Here is a 22476-nt window from a genome sequence, read left to right on the forward strand (position 1 = left end):
CTATTTACCCTGACATTACGTCCGAAAGGATTACTTCCACGTATAGAGGTTGCATTCTCCTGCCAGTATCGGTCTCTCTCAGAAATGGAAGCGCTTTTATTAGCTGGCATTTTCAAAATGCCTGCATGTCTTCACTGTCCTTTCCCTTGCTTCCTCTGACTCCACTCTGAATTCCCTCTCTCTTGCTGTTTGCCTCCAGAACCGCCCGTTCTACTGGAGTTTCTGTCACCTCTGCCATTTCAGAGGGCCACTGGGATCTGAGCTTGGTTTCAGAGAACAAAACAGCACCTCAGCACTTGAAATTATGAGATGCTGCAAATGCGTGAAGAACTCTCCCCCTGCTCCTTCTGGCTGTCAGCTGATACCTTGAAGCATAAGGTATGATAACTTTGATACTAACATGTGGAATGACAGAGATTACTCATAATGATTAAATCACCTAGCAGCATGGAGCAGAGAAGAGTGGAAAAGCCTTCTGGAAAGCATGGAGCATCTGATCCAGCAGCTGCTGTGACTCACAGGGGGATTTCACATGGGAATGACTGAGCAGACACAGGAGAAGGGCCTTCCAAAGCACTGGCTTGCACAGATACTGTATAGAGTGGAGACAAAGATAAAACACTTCCATAAGGGCAGCAAAGCAACCGGGAAAGCAGCCCGTGCCTTCAGGGTATTGCTATGAATGGAAAAAGCACTCCGCTCCAAGTTCAGAGCCAACATGCTTTCCTCAAACGTGCAAACCACTGATCGTAACACCAGAACAGTCACAAACACTGTGGTGGGGAAGGCATTGCCCTGAGAAACAGCTGTGCACGTGTGTAGGAAGCGTGGGTGCTCCCTGTGACTTGGAAACACAGATGTGTAGTATGTTATATACACATCGATGGGGCTATAAATGTGCCTGTATGTCCAGGGGACACACAGGAGCATGACGGCAGCATTGGGTGGGATCTGCTCCTGGAGAGTGTGGTGTGGTGAGTGCCTGCTCAGTATGTGTACACATAGCACTGTGCACGCCGAGGTGTGAGCACATGCTCCCACGTGCATTCCGTGCAGTGTGCAGGGAGGTTTGCACACACCACGTGTAGGTGCCTGTCATGCAAAAGGGCAACACACCCACGTGGCTGGCAGGAATTCCTGGGAATGCCTCCTAGGAGCCTTGGCGCAATTAGATTCTGCATGAGTGGGGACCCAACCCTCTCCCCCTGCCCGGCTGGGCTGTGCTGGCAGGCCGAGCCCTGGGCAGCTGGGGGAAACGCCACCATTTTCTGAAGAAACCAGAAAAAATGGAGCTCTGTTCCTAGCACTGCCAGCTGGGTACCGCTCCTCCTGGCATGAACATGAGCCAGCTCCATTGCGAGGAAGCACTCTGTAACCCACTGCCTTCCTCTCTGTCACCATTTCCATGCATGGCAAAGCCACCAACCCCCCCCCAAACCCACCCGGTGGGCTGCTGCACCCACAGCTGAGCTGAGCTAATCAAGAGCTCGACCAAGGCTGGTGGCATTCAAGAAGCAGACGCCTGAAGCACTGCTCACCTCCCGCACCAGCGCCACACGCCATTGCAGCAGCTGGCTCCGGTGCCCTGGTCGTTCCCTAGCTTGTACCCTGGCTCTCTACATAGAGACCAGCAGCGCTGGGGGGCGCCACCAGCTCCTGCCCTGCGCAAACACTCCCCTTTGTAAGGGCCGTTTGCAGTGCGACCCCCGGGCTGCGCGCACGCGGGCAGGGGCAGGGGCAGGGGCAGGGGCCGGCGGCCGGCACCCTCCGCCGCGCGCTCCCGCTAGCGCCCCGAGGCGGCAACCGCGCCGCCCCGCGCCTTCATGTAAATGAGCGTGGGGCGGCGGGTGGTGATTGGCTGCGGCGCGCAGCGCTGGCGCCGCCCCCGGTAGGGAGAGGAGGCGGCGGCGGCGGCGGGTGGCGGGCGGCCGCAGCCAGGTGCGCCCGGGGGCTGCCGCTCCGCCAGTGCGCTGCGCCCGCCGCGCTGCCCGGCCCGCCACCATGACCGTCGCACGGCTCGACCAGGGGCAGCGCCACCGGCCGCGGATGGCCTTCCTGAAAAAGGTGAGGGCTGAGCAGTGCGGGCACAGCCGCACCGCTGTGGGCATCGGCACCGGCGGGCACGTTGGGGGCCGCGTCCGGGCGGGGCGGAGCGGTGCCCGGGGCAGCGCTGAGTGGTGCTCCGGGCGGGGGGACCCGTGTCCATAGCATCCTGCCCGGCCGCGGCTCCCCGCCGCCCCCAGGGTGTGCGGGGTCCGAGGGGTGACAGCCCCATCCCTGGGGGTTTGGGGCCGTGGCCTGTTGTGGAGCCCCGTGGATCTAGGGTTCAGTCTTGGGGGGCAGAGAGGCAACGTGTGCTGATGTCACGGAGGAAATAAAACTGTAATTTTGTTTATTTTTGTAGCTTAGACTCAGCTAAATTCGCCTGACACGTTTCCTTCCTCGCCCATTTCTTCCACAAAGACCCTCAAAACCGTGTCGTTTCCCAGGGAAAACCCATCATCTATGGTGCCAGGCTGCTCAGTTAAGCTCTGGGCCACAGTCAGTCCAGTGTGTGCATTCCCAGTGCTTCCAGTTTGCTTTCAGAGGACGTATCACGGCCAACTGTCTGCTCTCTGTCTCTTTCCACTTTTTCAAAAATGAGCGTATTTGTGACCAAAAACAGTTGAAAGAGTGGGAAGATGTAGCCTACACTTTTGGATGCGATGCATAATTTTGGAAAGCATTTGGTGTTCTTTTTTTTTACAGCATTCATTCAAAAGTGTAGCCAGTTCTAGTATAACTGGTATCTGCAGATTTTAAAAAGCAGAGTCTTTTCTCCCACACACCTCTCCTGCCCGTGGCTTATCTTGTTGAGAGGAATTAACTGAATTTCCAGTGACAAATACAGCCAGCTAGTTGCTGTTTGAGTTGCACTTAGCTCTCCTACAACACCCACGACCTAAGGAGGATTCTGAGGGGAAAAAGGAGGGAATGTGAGGCTATTCCATGCTAAGGTACAAGCTTGGCAATACAAGCACCATATTTTTTAATACTGGAGGAAGTAAAGAAGGTATTTTCTTTGGTTCTGTGTCTTTCAAGGTAAATTTGGCTGGGGAGCCCTGCCAGAGGAAATAATCTGGGCCAAATTCTGCACTGAGTAATACTCCATGGAGTTGGATGCGGGGGTGCAGAAGAGAAGCTGTGTTCTTTGAGAAAACAACCACCAGCAGCTGTGCTTTAGCTGCTTCCTAGGAGCATAGCAGTCTTTGCAAAGTGCTCAGAGTTCCTCAGGTGGGAAGATCTGTTAAAATGCAGTGTATTGCTGTTACAGAGCACGCACCTCTCGCACTGTGAGCAGCAAGAGGGTTTGAGTAGTTCTAGTGCTTTGCAAGTCTAAGACCTGTTAGCACTCGGAAGAGAAGCTCCCAGATGGTCAGCAGAAGGGCTTTGGCTCTCATTGCTGCCTTCATTCCTCCTCTCTTTTTTTCCGAAGCTGGGTATGGAGCCTGGGCTGTTACATGGCATTGTGGTCTGTATGCAGCCAGCCATGTCCTCAGAGCTGAAATACTGAGCACCTTTACTGGTTGCCTGTGTGGTGGGAGCTGAGGATGCTCAGCATGCATCCAACAAGTACCTTTGCAGGCTTGGATCTGTGAGGAGCTAAAATCCTAGAGAAGCTTTCTTAATTGCTTAAGTCTGTGCTCAAGCTTTGCCACCAGCTGGCACATATGCTGTAACCTTGGGTTTGCTCCAGCCACACGAAGGGATTCCTGCTGTGCTGTCAGGCTGCTGGCCTTGTTCTGCCTTTGCAGCTGTGATTCATCTCCATGCGCTGGTTCTCCAGCAAGCAGCTTGCGACTGCAGCAATCCTGCCCTCGGACAGGGGGAGAAGAAAGGGGGTAGCTTTAGGGGTGGTGGGCAGTGCTGTGTACGTGCTGTGATGCTGCTCTTGCATGACTTGGACTGGATGTAGAGCTTGGTCTTCATGGCTAAACCATGGGGGAATTGGAGAGCCTCCTCTGAGGCTCTGCAGTGCCTGCTAGGCCATGAAATACTCATGACTAAAACTTAGGTTGTTTTATTCTATTTTTTTTCCCCTCCTAAACTGCCTTGGCAGGAAGAATATTGGCACAAAAGTCTGTCGGGATGGGGAGGAAGCCTCTGAAATGCATTTTGGCTGTATGCGCTTGGCCAGATGCTGGGAGAGCTTGAATCAGCTCGAGTTCTTGGTACCTCTGCACCCCCCAGCAGCCAGGGTCTGGCCTCCACTGGGCATGAGCTGGGAAAGCAGGAGACAGCGCCGGGCAGGGCTGTGCTCTCCAGCGGCTGCTGGGCTGTGTATTTTTCCTTGCTGTGCTACATGAGCTGCATTGTGACTCATACCTTGTGGGTAGGTCTGATGGATGCCACCCGCCTTTCTTCTCTGCCTCCTCCTTACTCTGGTTCCTAATGGCTCTTCCTGAGGCAGCGCTGCAACCGGGGAAGGACCAGCCTGAGGTCTGCAGCATGGCTGGAGTCTTCTCCAGCCTGGCTTCGATTCTTCAGGCTTAGACTCTCCAGCAGCTGCTGGCCCTCATCTGCCTGGGCATTTCTTGAGGTGTGCGAGCATCTGAATTGTGCTTTTGCTGGAAGGAGCTATCAATCAGACTCCTGCTCTCTGTTTGAGTGAGGCCCTGGATGTGGCTAAAGCTGAGCCTGAGGCCAGGCTGAGCCTCATTCCATCCTCCCTTTCCCCATCCCAGGCAGGGAGATGCTGGTGCTATGCGTTTCTGTGGAGCACTGCACTGAGCATGACATGCTCCAAGCAGCCCTGATGAAAGGCAGCGTGCTTGGCCCCACAGGACTGTACTTTGGTAAAAAAAAGCAGGAAATTTTAGGTGGTTAACTATTGATTTTTTTTTTTTAATTTCTTCTTTTTTCCAATCATCCATGCATGTGCAAAGCAGGATTGTTAGTTGTAGACCTAGAAAACAATTGAATTAGCCTTCTGAGACCAGAGTCATGATTAAGATTTCCAAGATCACTACCTCAGAAATCAGAGCAGGGAGGGATGACCTTTGCAAACAGTACCAGGCAGTGAGCAGGGCTAGAACTGGGCAAATACTTGCGATGGAGAAAGCAGCAGATTTTAAACATAGCATGAGGTGTGTGCTGTGAGCTGGAGCCTGCTGGAAAAATTTGTCTTTCTTACATCTGAAGCAAAGATGCCTCTGACTTGATGCTGAAAGGGGCTGAACTTCTCACCTTGGAAGTGTTTTGCTGTTGCATGGCAGAGTCTCAGCACCCGGAGCCTGACACTTCTGTGATGTGGATGCTCTGACCCTGGGGAGCTGATGGGTCCCCCAAGGGTACAGCTCAGAGAGATGCACCCAGGGTAACTTACCCAAGCAACACATCATCAGTCATCTGCCCCCACTGCTCCCTCCCATGGGAGAGCATCTGTGCTGGATCCATCCTCTTCTTCCAGAGCCATGGGTACCCCATGGCTGATCATTGCAGAGAGGACCCTCACCTGCCCTGAGGCTTCCCACGTGCTTCTGAAATGCGGTGATGTTTTTTGTTATCATTTGCAAGTTTGAGTTTTGCTGTGCACTCAGTGAACTGGTAACTTCTTGCAATCAGATGGGGAGCAAACAGTTTTCCTGTTGTCTCCTCTGTGTCTTTTGGGGTGAGGTCATCTCCGTGCAGAGTCTAGCTGATGTGAAGGGAGACCTCAGTGCGCTCATGCCTCATGGTGGCTCTGTGCTTGAGGTGAGCTCAGTCTAGAGCCTGACTCTTTTAGCAGTCCTCCTGCTGATACTTACCTCTGCGTGCATCTCCACCCATCAACCAGAGTCAGGAAGTGGCTTCTGGCTCTACAAAATTCAAACCAGACAGCGTTTCCCTGGCTGAAAGCGTGACAAAATGTGTTAGAGCCCTTAGCAAAGCAAGTAAATGTTCCCACTGTATTTTAACCAGCCCTCCTGGCCTCTTGCCGGCAGCCTGGTGTTGATAGCAACTCCTGATCAGCAGTGTTCCCTTAGGAGAAAAGGAGGAGACAGGCTGAGTTTTGATCAGCAAAGTGCATGGTTTGCAGCCAGAGAAGTAGGCACCCCCCAACAGCAGCTCCCTGGCTCATCTCACTTGTTTCTTTTTAATATATATTATTTCTCCAATGATGAGTGGAAGCCCGGCAGGGTATGAACACAAGAGTCTGGAGCTCTTTGCTGGTTGAAGAAAGGGAACACGCTGTGCTGGGAGGCGGTGTGGGTTTCTGAGTCAATTCCTCATTCTTGGCTGGTAAAGACCCATCTCTTGAGCCCACTGGGGAGCAAACAGCAGCCCCTTGCTGGGGCAGGGTGTGCTGTACTGCTTGCAGGGAACTTGCTTGTGCCTGGTGGTACCTGCCTGGTGGTCGTAGTACTGCAGCACGGTGGTGATGAGCGGTGCTGTGTTCCCCCCAGTATCCCTGATGCTGAAAAAGTGCTGTCCATGGAGCAGCCATGCCTCTACGGAGAGAGTAAGTGACTTCCCCAAGATACCAATGTTTGTTTAGAGGGAACTGAATCTGAGTTTCCTAAATTAGTGCCCTGCCTGCTGGGCCATCCTGCCCCACCTCATCTCACACAGCTACACGGGCATCTCTCCATGCCCAACTCTGAACTTGCTGAGGCTGAAATTGGGGGTTCAGTTAAAATGTCTAAAAGAGTCTTCATATTCCATTGCTTTGGTTGTGTTTTTCTATTTTAATATATTTTATGTAAGTATTTTTACAAATATTAGTGTGAAATAATACCAGGCTTCTCCATTTTAGTATTAATTTGACACTGGCTTTATAAACCGTTGAAAATCCATTTTTACTGTCAAGCCCAGAGTGCATCCTGTCACTACAGGCTTAAATTCTCACTGAACTTGGCAAGACTTAGGACCAAAGTCACTGTGGTGCCTGTGAAGACAATACCCTTTATTATGCATGAGTGTCATCAAGTCACACTCGTTAAATCCTCTAATCCTAGTTAAAAAGCTACAGCCTCACCCAAAATGAATGTGTGGAGAGACCAAATTGGTCCTATTGGACCAGTTTTGATTTAATATCTCTGGAAGCAGAAGACAAAGAGAAGAGCATTATTCACAAAGCCAATGCTGTTGTGATACTCAGATAATTTAAAACGAGGAGATGAGGTGCGTGCTCCAACTCCACCCATCCGAGCAGAGGATCCCAAGTGAAGCAGGAGGCTGTTGTGCTTCTGGGATGATGCTAGTAGGAAGTCAAATATAAGAGGAGGAAAATATGTTTTAAAATCTTCATCTTAAAAAAAAAAGATAATTGGGAACCAGAAATAAAAGAAGTCTGGCCCTGAGGGTGAGACTCGTCCTCTTTAACATGGTCTGTTAAAAACAAGTTATCAGCATCCCTCAGGGCTCAAAGGCAGGAGATGCTGCCAGATAGGAGGGTGAGTTGCTCCTGGTGGTGTGTCTCTGCCATGTCCCTGGAGGGACTGAGCTTTCTGCCCACAGGTGGGGCTAAGAACCCAAGGTGGGTGAGTGCAGCCGTCCACAGGAACAGCCAGAGTCCCTTGTACACCTCCTTCCTATAGCTGGGCTCTGTTTCTGCGTTTGCAGTCTGCTTTCCCACATGTGAATTCTGGTCCCTGCTGTAACCGGTCCTTGGCCAGCTTCTTAGAGCCTTGGCTCTGGTGGTGGCTGTGCTTTCTCTAAGGACGAGCCGTTCTTATCTCCCCTGGGGACTGAGCTTCTTGCTCAGTGCTGGAGCAAAGTGGTGTGCTTTTCCTGTTGCTCTTCTAAAGTCCTGTCTGGTTATTATCTGCAGACCAGAGACAGAACCTTTGCTGTTTGGTCTCCAGCCAAAATATTGCTTATTTGCTTGGTGCGTGGTGCAATATCTACAAGTCTGTACACATCTGGGACATTTGTGTAAAAGAAACACAGGTTTTATTTCCTCCCCTTTTTTCTTTCTTATTGCCCCAACAAACAGCCCACTGAGCCAGAGAAGAACGTTTATGGTTAGCAGAGACTTTGTTTTCTTGTTTTTTGTTTGGATTTTTTTTTTTTAAATCTCAGCTGTCATGGAGTGGTTACATCCTGTCCCTCCTCTGCTAACCCTGGCTGTGAGTGTCTTCTGTAGGAAGGAGTGACGCTGTGAGTCACTGTGAGAGCTGACGGGGTTTAGAGGTGGCATCTCTAATGGCAAGAGGAGGTTCCTTCCTGTGGCACCACTGCACGCTCCTCTGGGATGCTGCCCAGAGCTGTGGTGGTCCTGAGGCTCCCTCCTGTCCGCTCCTGTAATACGTCCCATCCCTGTCATGCTTTGCAGATCGAAGCACTTATGATGGAGATGCAAAATCCAGACACAGGCATCAAGATGCAGACACAAAGGGTGATGATCACGAGCATCCCACATGCTGTGGCAGGTAAGAGCTTCACTGAGGGAAGGGACTGGGCCAAGGAAGTTCATAAAAGAAAACTGTGTGTGGACGCCATGGCCACCCCGGGGTTACTACTGCCTGGCTGCATGCTGGAGCCTGTATGCCCAATAAATATTTGCTGTGCATCCTTTGAGATGTACCTACGCCCTTTATCTCATTCTCACTTGTGTCTCTTTTCAGTCCTAGCTCTTTGAATGAGAGACACTGTGACTGATAATCACGTGCTTTTAGCTGTCTCGTGTCAGTTTAACTCAAGTGACCTCCTCTTAGCATAGAGGTGAGTAGGTGCTTCAGCCTCCAGATCTGTTGTAGTCCTAGTGAGGCTAGATCGCAAGTAAAGATAAATGTTAAAATCTGATTAAAACGGGCAGCCTGGCGTCTGACTGAAAGATGGTACTTCAGAAATGAGCCATAAACAATTAGTCTCACTTTAATGTTTTCTGCTAATAATAATTTTTCTTCAGTATGCAGGAAAAGAACAAATATTCAGCCCACTTCTCTGCCTCTAAGTGGCAACTTTTCCTCCTTCAAGCAGGCTGAAGGAGAAACAGATGGGAAGCTGTGCTGTGTCGCGTGCAGCGTTACAGGCAGCTCTTATCGCAGTCTCCTTTGTGCCTGCTAGCTCCTTTCACGGGGCGCTGTCAGTACCTCTGCTTCCCTCTTCTCCAAGCCTCCACAAAAGCTCTTGTGAAGGATCCTCCGTTATAAATATTCACACATACTGTACCAGAGTTTCCCCCTCCTGCTTTGGTCTTTCTGCAGCCCTTTGAAATTCAGAACAAAACCTCCTGCTGAAACCAGAGAGCTTGCTTCAGGCAACTCAGGAGACAACTTAGCCAAATAGATTAATTTTTCCAGGCTGTATTTGCAAAGCCCGGTAGGCCCTGTGTGTTGTTTGCCCCAATTTTTTTTCTTCTTTTCTAATCAGAAAGCAGAGGCACTGAGATGAAGTCACTTGCCCATGGGCACAGTCAGTCAGTGAAAAAGGGTAAGGAGAACTTCGATGACATCTGAAGCTCATTCTCAGCAGCACCCTCCATGCATTACAGTACAAACCATATCCCAGCTTACACAGCTATTCTGCAGCTGAATTTGGTGGAGTGCTTTGCATCTATCTGCAAAGGAGCTGGCCTTGCCCCCCCTAGCTGTTAGTAAATAGTTAAGGCAGCGCTGCAGAAAAGATTTTCCTGTACTGAAGATAACGTGCCACCTAGATTAAGTGCAGGGGGAACAAGTACTTCTCTTGATGTCTGACCAATGTAAAATACCACTTCCCAAAAGTCCATGGCTAGATGGTGTGGAGAGAGGATGTCCATTGACACTCATCCTCTTTGCATGCTGTCTGCTTTATTTTTGGTTCATTCCCCAAAACTGCTACAAGTTCCCTCTTGCATGTCAGAAATTTTAGTCAACTTCTGATAGGCAAGTGAGTTGCAGTCTTCTTGCATGACAGTCATCACTCCCTGAACCATGATATTTTTCGTGCTGTACAAGTTGCGTATATATTGATTGGCTTCTGCATGTTGCAAAAGAGACTGATTTGTGTTTATTGAGGGAATGGTGAAGATGTCAGAGCAGTGGACACAGACCCACTGAAGAGAGCTTGGCTCTTCACATGCAGGAAGCTAACTAGTTAAATTCAGTGTCAGTAAAATGGCTCACAACAGAAAAGGCAAATAAACCTCCATGTTAAATGTGTACCTTTGGGGGAAAATGCTTACCGAGAGAGCTGTCTAGAAATGAATGATGAGATAATCCTTTAATTTCATCTATTTCAGGAAGCAGGCAGTAGGATAAGAGCTCTGAGCCCCTATTAGAAAGTTAAGTCATCACTGCAATGTCAAGAAAGGTCAACACCTCAATCTGCAATCCTAGGAGGAAAAGACCAATAATTGATCAGGGAATGAGTGCATTTTTGTGCTGTTTAGGTGGAAGGAGGTTCATGAGATTTTCCCCTCGGAACATAAAACTAAAACTGCTGGAGGTTTATGCTGACTATGGCTGGTCACACTCCAACAAAAGAACTGGGAGGGGTGAAGTGTTTGTGAATGTAGAAATCTTGTTTCCCTTTGAAATGTGCTGTTACTACTACAACTACAGCTTGGATCTGAGACTCGGGGAAGCTGTGACTCTTAAAAGGACTCGAGGGGACCAGTCACTCGTCTCTTACTAAAACTGAGACGGGACTGTGCTCTGTGAATCTGGAGATACTTTGCAGTGAATCTTTCAAGACAAGATGGTGCAAAACAAGGGGCACTTCCCCTTCCCTGGCTGTGGAAGCTGTTGCATTGCTTAAGTCCTTTCTAAACCAGTTATGAGGGTTTAAGTGTTGCTCAGGCCGCATGTGCTTCTGCGTTCTCACACTGTGCCATGCTGAGGTTGCTGCCTGCCTCAGGCTCACTCTGCCAGGGACTGATGCCTGCTTGGTCAGGAGAAAGCTGGAACGACAGCATGGCCAGTGAGGTACTGGCAGTGCATTTTATCTCTGTTTCTCTTGTGTGGTGCATTTGAAAGCACATTCGCAAGAAGGGGTCTTTGCGCGCGGTGTGATCCAGAGCACAGTGAGGGGTGAGGACTGGAGAGGTCTTGTTTTTGCCCATGGATTTGGGCACACTCCTAATTTCAAGCACCTGACATTTTCTTTGCTTTACAGGTAATGATATATTGCAGTGGATTCTCCAACGCTTGCAGATCACTCAGGAAGGTGGGTAAAAATGTAAAAACTGAGGCTTTTTCAGATTAGAGTTGTAAAACTTTAAGGTCTCCATAGACAAAACCTCTTAGATGAATTCTGTCCTGAGTAGCAGCTCACCTTTGCAGTGTTTTGGTGCACTCAGAATGTTTGCCTTCTCCATTTTCAGAGGCACTGCACCTGGGGGACCTGTTTGTCAAATATGGATACATCTACCCTCTTCAGGAGCCAAAGAATCTCACCCTTAAGACAGATGGCAGCCTGTACAGGTTTCAAGTGAGTTACACCTTCTTTAAATCCACTGAGAGGGAGTTCAGCACTAGTTTTTAGAACAGGCAACTGGGGCAGTTGCCCAGGAGCTGTAGTCATGGAGGCTATGCTGTCTAGCCGTGCTAGTAGTTCAGCATGCAGGAGGAAGGGATCCACAGAGAAGCCTCAGGCCAGTTCCTCCAGTTCCATGTGTCAGATTACAGTTTATAGGGAAACTAAATTGTTGTACTTTGTTCAACTTCAAAATAGCTGTGCTTTGTTCCAAATGTGTGTGCCTTCCAGGTCTTAAAGTAGCAAATGGAGTCGCTGGTTGAAAATAGAATGATTTGGGGAGACTGAATAATGAATATACAAAAGGCACAGTAATAATGGGATGTTATCAAGGTTTGTGGTTGGACTGTTTCCACTACGACGGGAAATGAGGGTACCCTTGTTGGTACTTTGAAAGAGGAGTCTGGTTCCCGCACTATGCCAAATCAGGCTCCAGCATCTCAGTCTGAATGCTCAGGCAGCAGTGAAAGGTTGTCCATATTAACCGACTGCAGAGCAGGAGTGGATTTGATTTGGCAGTCTCCTGACCTCAGTTCTCCTGCTGTAACTGGCCCGCACCACTGTGCAAGCTGACACACAGCTAAGGAGCTGAGGCTCTGAGTATAGCAGAGGAGAATTTTCCTCTCCCTCCAGTGTGCATGGTGCTTGCGTGCCTTTTGGCATGAGTTCGAGGCTATTGTGCACTAACAAAAGGGTTGTTTTTCTGCAGACCCCCTATTTCTGGCCTGTGCAGAGCTGGCCTGCTGATGACACAGACTATGGTAAGTGGTAGCGTTGTGCGTGTTTAGGAGGTGTAGTGCAACCCCATGTGTGTTTGCATACAGTCCTGCACTGTGTTTGCTGTTCATCTCTTTGTGTTGTGTCCACATGCGATGACCAGCCCTCGCATTTTCTTTCATACTGTTTTGTGAATAATTCTCAGTAATGCTGAACTGAGGGAATGCTCTGGATGTGACCACTTTGTGGTGGCCTTGGTGAGAGAAAGTGCTTAAGCTTCTCTTATGTTCCACTAAGATCCATCAGACTGGAACTCATCTGAAATACCCTGCTGGGTAGGGAAGTCTTTAAACACAAGGTTAGATTTCCCTGAGTAGTTAAGTGTATTCCTGGATCTGAGCCCAAGACTGTCTTCCTGTAGATTTGGATCAAGCCCTGCACTCGGAGATGGTACTTTCTTTACATAATGCACAGTGGCTTCCAGTATTTCCTGATGTCTCTTTCCATATCAATTTTTTGTTGCCTTTATAGTGCTTTTTATTATAGGACTGGTCATGAATTTGCTCCTGTGGGCTGTGCAGTTCACAGACTGATTTGTTTATACCAAGAGTGTCTTCTGTGGCTTTTATCTACATATCTGTATATCTTCTGGGGAAATAAAAAAGCCCGTTTTAGATTGGAATGTTTTTAATAGAACTTTGAGCAAAACATTAGCCTATGTTCAGAAAACTTGGAGGTCAAACTGTGAAGAACCTCAGCGTCTTAACGATTTGGTCCAGTATCCTTTGACCTGTGAAACCCTGGCGGAGTTCCCAAAGGAGGAGTGACTGCTGGCAGAAGGCACGTGCTGCCCATTCTGTGTGGCTGTTCCCAGCCTGGGCACTGGCTTGTGAAGCATCAGTGACAAAGCGAAGCCACCAAGTTCATTTTTCTTCAGTGAGCTTGGAGCTCGTGCCTGGGGAGATATTGTAGAAGACAAAGATTTCTGTGTTTGCCATGTGGGTAAATTTTTAATTATTCTTGATTTGTTGATCTGAGTGTAACTGAAAGCTTATTTGCTTCTCCCTCCACAGCAATTTACTTAGCAAAGAAGAACATTAAGAGGAAAGGGATTTTAGAAGAATATGAAAAGGTAAAGATGTTGCCCTTGTTCCATTGCAAGCCCCTCATTTGCTACAGCTTTAGCCCTCTGTTGCAAATGAATGGAGCATGGCAAAAAATTACCTCTTCAACTGCATGAAATATTACTCCAGCAGTGTCAAAAGCCAAAATTTTGGAAGTGAAAAAGTGGCCAGTACAGGAAAATACTCTGAAGTCAATGATAATTTTAGCAGGGGTAATTGCTCTCCTTGCAGTGGTATTTTTGAACTGTTGCAATTCCTGTAATTACATTCAGAACAATCCAGATTTCTTGGCTTCGTTGCTGGCCTGGCCTAGCTGAGCTATGGAGAGTCAAGAAAACCCTAGCATGGGAGTGCCTTGTCCAGAATTTTCACACTAACTGCTTTTTTATTTTTATTCCAGGAACATTACAACATGCTCAATCAAAAAATAAACTACAAGTGGGATTTTGTTATTATGCAGGCCAAGGAGCAGTATAAGTGAGTTGACTTGTGTTCCCTTATTTGCATCATTGGGGAGGGTATGAGTAGGCAGAGTGTCACTGTCTTGGTACACAGTTAAATTACAGTTTTAAAACATAAACTACAGCTTTAAAGTAACTTGCAAGTGCCCATCAAGATCGTGAAACAAACCTGCCTTGGTCAGCTTGGGTTTTTTTCATATAACAAGGAAACTTGGTTCGCTTCACAAGCTGTGAGTGAAGGAGTTCAGATGTTTCCAAATGACTGGATGCCCATTTGCAAAGCCTCACCCTCGCCCACTGCACCTGAGTTTCTCTCTATACCTGTGTTTGTCCACCAAAGATGTGCAATCGGTGTGGTTTGTGAGAGCACAGGCGGGGGTGGGTGCCTTCCCTGCTGACACAGTCGCATGCCTCTTTGCAAATGGTTTTTGCACATGCGTAAGTGTGCAAGGGGAGGTTTTGATTTTTGCACCTTATGCGACACCCTGAAGAAGCCAGAGTCTGATGCTGCAGCGTGCAAGCCCTCATTAGAGGCGGCTTCTTTTATCTCAGGGCTGTCCATGAGCATTTGTGGATCACGCTACTGGGCTTAGGACCTGTTATTGGTCTGGTTCAATTATTACTTGCACATGTCTCACAGCTGAACTGAATGGCCTGAATCAAGAAGCCATAAATGTTCCCAGCAGAGACTTCTGGAGAAAACTCTGAAGTGCATACTTAGGCACCCAGCCAAAATTATTTGATTTTTAGAAGCAGAATCCTTTACATTCCCAGGAAAGTTTAGTGAACGTGAGATGGGATTACTCCTTTGGAGATAGGATCTTTCCTACTTCTGGTGATTTCTTTTACCTTTTTTTACCTCCCAGCATGGCAGGCACTGCCTCTGCTGTTCAGCAGTGTTTCTGTCTTCACTGGGATGGTAGCCAAGTCATCAGAATACAGCTCATCAGATAACTGTCTCATTAAACACGAGACTGTTGTTCTTGTAAATGGAGGTCAGACTTTGGCTAAGGGATGCCAAATGCATTTTTAAAGTTAGATACTGAGACTGTCTGAACTAGTAAATTAAACACGTCTGAGGCTGTTTGATGATGGTGCTGGGGCAGACTGGTGCAGAACAGCCTGCATCCACCCTGTTAACCACAGCAGGGTGGCCACATGCAAACAGCCTTTTGGGAATGCTCCTTTGCCCATGCTAAATCCCAAACTGTGCTTAGGACTTTTCTGGGAAAGGATTAGTTGGTCCAAGCCCAAACCATGCTAGTGCCTCTTCCATTTAATAAAGAGGTGATTTCGGTTTTAGTGCCTGGGAACACTGCTTGGTACCATTTCCAAATCATTTCTGTGAGAAGCGCCCTCCTTTACTGTGAGACAGAGGTGAGACGTGTCCAAGGATGTACCTCTGCATGGCAGTCCTCAGATACTGCCTCGGGACATTGCAGATGGATAAGTATGAGGCAGCAGAAGTGACCACAAGTAGCAGGCTGTTAGTATAAAACTACCAAAGGGCTGTCTGTCTAATCAAAAGAGGATGTGTCTGCTCCCAGCTGAGCTCAGGAAGATGATGATTTCTCAAAAGCTACAGTCATGTGTGGCCATGTGAACAGCGTGATCTGCAGTCCAGAATTAGCTGGGGTAAGATGTGGTCAGGAGGCTGCATCAGAGCATCACGTAGTCAGGCTGGGACCCATGGGGCAGGGGAGACTGGAGGTGTGCCTCCTTTCTCATCCCACTGGTTTTAGGAGAGTAAAACGAATGAATTCCCCTGGTAGAATCAAATCCTGTTCTTGGCTTTGCAGGGCAGGGAAGGAGCGGAAGAAGGCGGACAGGTATGCCCTGGACTGCCAAGAGAGAGCCTACTGGCTTGTGAACCGAACTCCTGTAAGTAGAGGATGACAGTGTGTGGCGTTAGTGCCTTAGCGATGCCCTCCCTGCAGCCACCTGGGACAAACTCCTCCACACTAAGAGGACGGCTGTGGGCAGGGCCGTCAGGCTGTGCCTCCTGTCGCTTCTCGTCAGGGAAGGGGCCAGCCCAGGCCTGCCCTGGATCCACACTACCTTTCTTGGTTGCTCTCAAAGGTGTCAGCAGGGGCTCCAAAGAGGTGCTCTCAAAGGGAGGGAGGTCTGGCTGCAGCACCTGTGCTCAGAGCGGGGTGTTCCCAGATTCAGCAGGCAGAGCTCCCCCAGGGCACTGCTGCCCAGGAGCCCTTTGGGGCTCAGGGGTCTCCTCATGCATTTGCACGAACCACAGACTTTACAACAAATGAGTGACAAAGCTGTTGGTGTTTCTTGTTTGTAACAGCCCGGCATGCTAGATGTCCTAGAGTATGGATTAGACCGCGTAACGGATCCCAATGAAAATAAGGTAAACCAGGTGAGACAGTTTTGTTTTGTATCTTTTTTTCACACCTACTGAATTTGTTTGGGAGGACCCAGACAGTGTCCCTGGGATTGTTGTTTTTTGGGCACCGCAGGCCGAGTGAGTCAGCTCAGCTGTGACAGCCGAACAGGCCAGGGGTTGAAGCAGACTCATTATCTGGGGAGTGGGGGCCTCAAAATAAGCTTTGGCAGCTCCTCTTGGATTGAAAATACTTAGTCAGCTTTCTTGCCACACCAGTTAGTGTGAGTACTTGGCTACAGAACATGCTTTCTTTGCTGGTGAAGCTGAATTAAGGAATTCTCTATCTCCAGATGCTCGTTGCTGCCTTCTTATTAGTGCTGAATGAACTGTGTGGGGCTGTGGGGTGTAAAGGATCAGTGGAAAGATCCAGGTTTAAATTAAAATGACAGAATACCTGCAAAAGGGTAACGTGTGGCAAGAAGATGGAGAAGTTGGTGTGGTGGATAGGAGACACAAAACGTTACATAAAGATGCATATTGTGTAGCTAGACCGTAAGGAGACAGAATTGATGAACTGAGACCATGGAGGCTGTAACTGGGTGGGACTGGTTCAGAGTCCACTGTAGGACAAATGCAGTCAGTGGATGAGGAGCTGGAGCTGCTCTTCTCTTTCTCCATCAGTCCTTTTAAGTGATCCTGTATTTGTGCACTTAATGGTGTTCATTTGGAAGCAAAGTCAAAGTCTCTCTCAGCAATTCAATGCAAATGTTACTGCGATCACACTCACTGTATTCCCACAACTTCTCATTTTTGTAACAGCCTTTAAACATCTCAACAGCCAGAAGCAGAGTAATTGCTTTGGCCAACTGCGTTCTGTTGCTATAGAGACTGAAAAAGAGCAAAATGTAGGGTTGGGGTGTATTTTATTTTTTCTTGCTCTAAGTAGCAGCTGCCAAAAGCCTTTTTTGTATGTGTTTTGTGTGTAAGAGAAAAGGAGTGGTGGAAAGAGAGAGGGATAGAAGAGAGGAGTTAGCCAACTTCTCGCCCACAGTTTTACAGCTGACATGGAAGGAGATTTTAGGTTTGCAAACGGTCTGAAAGCCCGTAGCCATCTGCCAGGTGCTTGGTAGCACAGAGGAAGTGAGTAAGGAATCTCTGTTCAGTTCCCATCCTGGACATAGGGAGATGGCCAGTTCCCCCTGTTAGCAGGGGCTCCAAAGAGGGCATGAGCCAAAGGACACCAGTTTTGGGGTGACTTCACTGCCTTTCTCCTTTAAGCTGGTCCCTGAGCCATGCCTCCTCTCTGGAGGCTGAGCTGAAGATAGAAGGTTCTTGCTCCTTTTTTTGCTTTTGAACAAGTGATTGACAATACATGAGACAGCCAAAAGTCCACATAAGCCACCTTTGGACTAGCAGCTCTTTAAAAATTTTATTTCTGCAGGCTGCTTTCACAAACACCTGTGGCTCAACAGCCTTTGGCAAGCAGAAAGGGTGGGCCAAGCTCTGCTGGTAAATGCTGAGCTGACTGTGCTTTGTGGGCTGTATCTCCCCCCTGCTGAAGGCAGTGCAGAGTTTTATTGATGTTTTCTGTGGGCCCAGCCTCTGGCTCTGACATAGGTGAAACAATGGGAGAAGAAACTGAGTGCATGAATCCAGCACCCATTTATTTGATTTGTGTCTCTGTTCCCGCTCAATCTAGCCTCGCTTTGTTGGTCAATTAGTTGTCTTTATCTTGAAAGCTGAGAAGGAAAATATTCCTGGTCTTAATTAACTTCTGACTTCAGAATGACTTATTTGAAGCTGGTATTGGCATGAACATCTGTCTTTCGCTTGCCTCAGACCTTCTGGTGGGCTGCTCTCTCCCTAACTGATAATGTCCTCTGGGGTTAAACAGGTGCTCGCACTCCTTTGAAGGGGACTTTTATTATTGACCCATGGGCATCCCTCGGGTTATAATGAGTTAGAAGTTGTAGCTGGGCAGGAGGAGTAAGGCAGAAGTAGCCATTCATTGGACAGCTAATTAAGAGATGCTTTAGCCTTTTGTTACCCCAGGTCTCAGGCTCCTGGTTGAGCCTCACTGCTTAGAGAGTTACCAGGCAACTGCCAGAGGCCGTGTCTGTGCCTGCGGGTACACACTCAGCTTTTGCCTCCTGTAACCAGTATTTCTGAAAGATGCTTTAGCTTAGCCAGGTATCACCGCACTGTATTCCGGGACTACTGAATGAAATGCCCTGGCTTCTTATACGCAACAAATCAGCCACAGATCTTCGTAGTCGTTGCTGGCCTTTAATTTCATAAGTCTCTGTCAGTTTGGCTGCCAGATAAACACCTAACTTCTGCTGCATCCATCACATCTTTTGAAATAACAGGGTCAGAAGCGGATAGATGGGGACGACCAGCAATTTGAACGAAACTGGGTATATGAACTGTTACAAATTTGATTTCTAGCTGTTGCGCTGGAAGCACTAGCACAGTGGAGATGCATGTTGAGATGATCTTATACTAGATGCAGAATTTTCCTCTGGTGTGCAGGGCTCTCAGCTGGCTGTGTGTAGGGAAAGGCCCACACGTGCAGCAGAGGAGAGGTGCTCATGTGCACAGAAAGAGAGCTGTGTGCATGCCGGAGTGCTGTTTGCCACTGCAGTGTCAGAGAGGCAGTACCCACAGGTTTTTGCAGTAAAGTGACCTGCAGAGGAGGCTGAGCTGTGCTGGCACTGTCCCGTGGTCAGTGGCTGGTGCTCTGTGCAGGGTCCCCAGGCTAATCCTTGCAGCATGCCGAGCTGTGGGCACGGACAGGGAGCACTGCGGCATTCGGGGCAGAGTGCAGGTGTGATATGCAGTGCCCGAGTCCAAAATGAGCCCTGGATGACAGTGGCCTGTCCTTGTTCTTCACTCCGAGCTCCACCTGGACATACACACAAAAGCTGTTGTCCAGCTGTTGACGACCTCTGTAAACACAGAACGGTGGCCAGACAGGCGAAAACGTAATGACTGTTATCTCCACGATGTGGTCAGGAAGACCCACACTGAGAGCAGAGGAGGTCCGTGTGAACGGTTATCTGGAAATTAGCAGATGTCCCAACTTTTGTAGGAGCTGGTTGCTTCAGCCATGTGGATCAGCTCTGGACACAGGGCTCTTGAGCAGGTCCTGGCTGGCTCCCAGCTCGGCTTTGCAGCCGCTGCCTGCATGCATGGGGAGTGCTCAGCTGGTGGCAGTGGGGTGTGACGAGGCTGTGCACGGTGTCCAAGTGCTGCTGTATGTTGCAGGGAGGAGGATGTTGAACAGCACGCAGCACTTGCCTGAGACAGGCTGAGGTCTTTTACTAATTGCCACTTTGATTTGAAGCCTGCAGGGCTGGGGAGCTTATCCGTGGTAATTGCGATAAGTCACTTGTTAAGGGCATTGCAAAATTAATCTCATTATAAGAAATGACTCTTTTGTTCCAAATATTATTTCCTTCCAAAGAAGGGAGGGTGGGTGGAGGGTACAGGACGCTTTGGTGTTGCTGCTGTCAGTAGCAGGGGGTAAGGATGGATAGGATGGGGGGGGCAAGTGGCAGTGCTCATAGGGCACAGAAGGTATTCAGGGTCCCTTGTACCAGCAGCTAAATTGGCAACTGGTCACAGGAGCACCATGGGAGAAAGGGAAATGAAATGATGTTCAGCTGTGGCGTGAAACAGCTGAGGTCTTTCCCAGTTACTGTGGATTTGAGAACTGGAAAGAGCTGAGCACAGCCAGCATTTGCACCCCTCAGTAGGATGTTTGGTGCTGGGCTCCCCTTTGATTCTACTCCAGTTCAGTGTGTGCCACTACTCAGTGGTGCTCAGCCCTTCTCATGCCATAGCCCCCTTTTCTGTGCAAGCCTTGGCAAATCCCCTGCCCACTGTGGACCACCCCCACCAAAGCTTCCCTGATTTTCCCAGGACCAACTATCCAGAGGGCTGACTTGCATGCTCAGGCTGAGGCAGGAGGGGATCCTTGTTGTAGGATGCACTTTAAAAAAAAATAAAAAATCTTTCCTTGTTTGCAGATGTGGCATTAAGTTTGATTTTTACTCGCCCACATAGAATTTTTCTGTTGTGATGGCATTTTTCTTGCTCTATATAACATTTAATTTACTGTGTTCTTTTTCTTTTTCCCACCAGCTGTTTGTCTTGTGTGTGTGTGTGATGTGCTGCCTGCCTCTAAGAACCCTGTAGAAGATAACACAACTTTACTACCACGTGAACTGCCTTCAAGCCACTGTGCCAGCATCCACCTTTCCTCACCCTGCTGCACCAGGCCTGTCCGAGGCACCCACTTGCCAAAACGGAGGAAGAAATGAGGGGCCTTTTCAAACCATCTAATGATTTTAATGTGTTGATTTTCCTAAAGTAAATGCCCTAGCCACACTTAAATTCCATCAAATGAAACAGTTCAACCAGCACTTATAAATCTGATGGGGCCTGTTTTGTATCTTGGGTTCCCCAAGGAGGCAGGGAACTCCTATTGTGCAGGAAATAGCTGGCCTGAAACAGAAACAAAGTTCTCTAAAGAGGACACTTCTAGGACAGTAAATGCAGCGAATTTCTCTGTGCCAGCAGGTGATTTTTGTTGTTTTTTTTTTTTTTTTCCTTCTGTTTCTACAGTCTTATCTGAAACAATGATGACACTGTAGAAATGGGGGGAAGAAATGGTGTCTGCGTGGAAGGTGGCCTGGCATCAGGGGTGCAGCTAAGAGCCGACAAGGGTGAAAAGCTCTTCCTTAGTCCATGTGTCTGCTGTCATTTTATAAGATGTCCCAGGAGCCTTTGAATCAGCAAGGGAAGCTGTACAGCCCTGTGACCAATGATTCTGCTGTCCAAGAGTTTTTTTTCTCCCCCTTGATGTGTCAGCCCTTACCCCCTCACATGCAGTTCCTTGTATGTGGCCAGCAGAGCGTTGCAGCTGGTGCAGCTACTGTTTGTTTTCCTGTTTTTCCCTGCTGAGATTGTGTGCACCACAGTCATTCAGAGCTGGTCATGGTATTTCCAGCAGACAAAGCTTTGTCCCCTTGCAATGCCACAGTGAGGTTTTCTGTTAGTACTACGCTGGCCAGGCTAGGTTGGTGTTGGGATCAGATGGGCTGGCTTCATGGTAGTGCTACAGGTTGGCTGATCTGCTGCATATCTGGCTCCTGCTGCTGAAATCGTGAGTGTGCCTTCTCGAAACCAACCATGTTTCAGCAAAATAGGCATATTTTTCTTCCATATAGAGAATAGTCTCTCCTTCCTGAGCAGGACTGACGACGATAGTTAAAATGCCAAAGCAGATCTGTACCAGTGTCCCCGCGATGGTCCCCTCACAAAGCAGCCCTGGGAGAGCATCTTGCCTTTCCCAGAACAGGGGTAGCTCAGGGTGCAGGCTCACTGGTGAGAAGGTGGGAGAAGCAGGCTGCCTGCGGCATTCGACACCAAATGCTTCATCCCTCATCACTCGCAAAGTGTGCTTCACCAGGGCACTCGGCAGACCTGTGTCTGCCACAGGGTTACTTTGGAAGAATAATTCTGGGATGCAGATCTTGTTGGCTGAAATGGGAGGTGAAGAACTGAAACACTGCAATAAGCCTTTAAAGCCTTGCTGGGAGCATCCCTGACTTAGCCTGTCTTTCCTTCTGCCTCCTCAAGTTTATTTCACACAAAGTAACTGTGCTTCAAAGGAAGCTGTGTGAATAAACACCCTGCAGTTAATTTCTTCCCTTCAATTGCTTGTTCATTTGTGGATGACATGTAACATAGTCTGAGTTATTCAAATCACAACGTAAACACCCTTTGCACAGCAGATACTGCTTCTGAGGCTTTTAATTGTGGTGTTTATATTTTGCAATGTGTTGGTTCCTGTCTCCTTTAGCTAATATTGAATGATCTAATCTGTGTCTCGTAAATGAATCTATTTTAGCTCCATTAGAATAACCCCTTAATTGAAGGCATACAGGCAGCCTGTGATGGAAGAAGCGATGCTAAACAGCAAATATGGCTAATGGAACGATTAACAGTAAATATGGCTAATGGAACGATTTACGGTGTGTGGATGCTCTTAGCTTTGATGATACCCTGATTAGCTGAGCTGCTGTGTTTGATTTTAATTGTAATGAGAATTAATTGGAGAGCACTGCACAACGGCAGCCCTGCAACTGTGTTTTCACATCTCAAAAAAGGCGAGTTAAAGCACTCGTCCCAATTTAATGATTTTTGTTCTTTATTTTACAGAAAAAAACTATGGACGTTTATAGAAGAGAGGTAAGTGGTGGTCCTTCCCTCACTTCTAGGTGTTCCTCCCGTATGTGTTGGTTACATCAGTGTTGTATGGAGGCTGAAACCCCCCTTTGCAGGGGATGAGCTGTTTTAAAAATGCCTGGGTTTGGCTGGCGGAGTCTCTGTTCAATGGAGCTTT

At 48.5% G+C, this 22476-nt stretch overlaps 1 protein-coding gene across 2 annotated transcripts in view; it reads left to right on the forward strand.

Annotated features, from left to right (window-relative positions):
* The first annotated feature begins 1880 nt into the window (after nucleotides 1-1880).
* Nucleotides 1881-22476, forward strand: part of RGS9 (regulator of G protein signaling 9) — a 30960-nt gene continuing 10364 nt past the window's right edge. Inside the window, exons 1-10 of one of the 2 annotated variants that reach the window (XM_037404980.1) lie at nucleotides 1881-2064; nucleotides 8297-8393; nucleotides 11062-11112; nucleotides 11270-11376; nucleotides 12131-12182; nucleotides 13212-13270; nucleotides 13663-13739; nucleotides 15523-15604; nucleotides 16026-16088; nucleotides 22293-22322. In XM_037404980.1, the coding sequence (XP_037260877.1) occupies nucleotides 2002-2064; nucleotides 8297-8393; nucleotides 11062-11112; nucleotides 11270-11376; nucleotides 12131-12182; nucleotides 13212-13270; nucleotides 13663-13739; nucleotides 15523-15604; nucleotides 16026-16088; nucleotides 22293-22322 (681 nt within the window). In that variant the 5' untranslated portion in view covers nucleotides 1881-2001. The remainder of the gene's footprint in view (nucleotides 2065-8296; nucleotides 8394-11061; nucleotides 11113-11269; nucleotides 11377-12130; nucleotides 12183-13211; nucleotides 13271-13662; nucleotides 13740-15522; nucleotides 15605-16025; nucleotides 16089-22292; nucleotides 22323-22476) is intronic. The other variant, XM_037404973.1, reaches the window with a different exon arrangement.

The sequence above is a fragment of the Falco rusticolus genome, chromosome 1, assembly GCF_015220075.1.
Source record: "Falco rusticolus isolate bFalRus1 chromosome 1, bFalRus1.pri, whole genome shotgun sequence".
Lineage (NCBI taxonomy): Eukaryota > Metazoa > Chordata > Aves > Falconiformes > Falconidae > Falco > Falco rusticolus.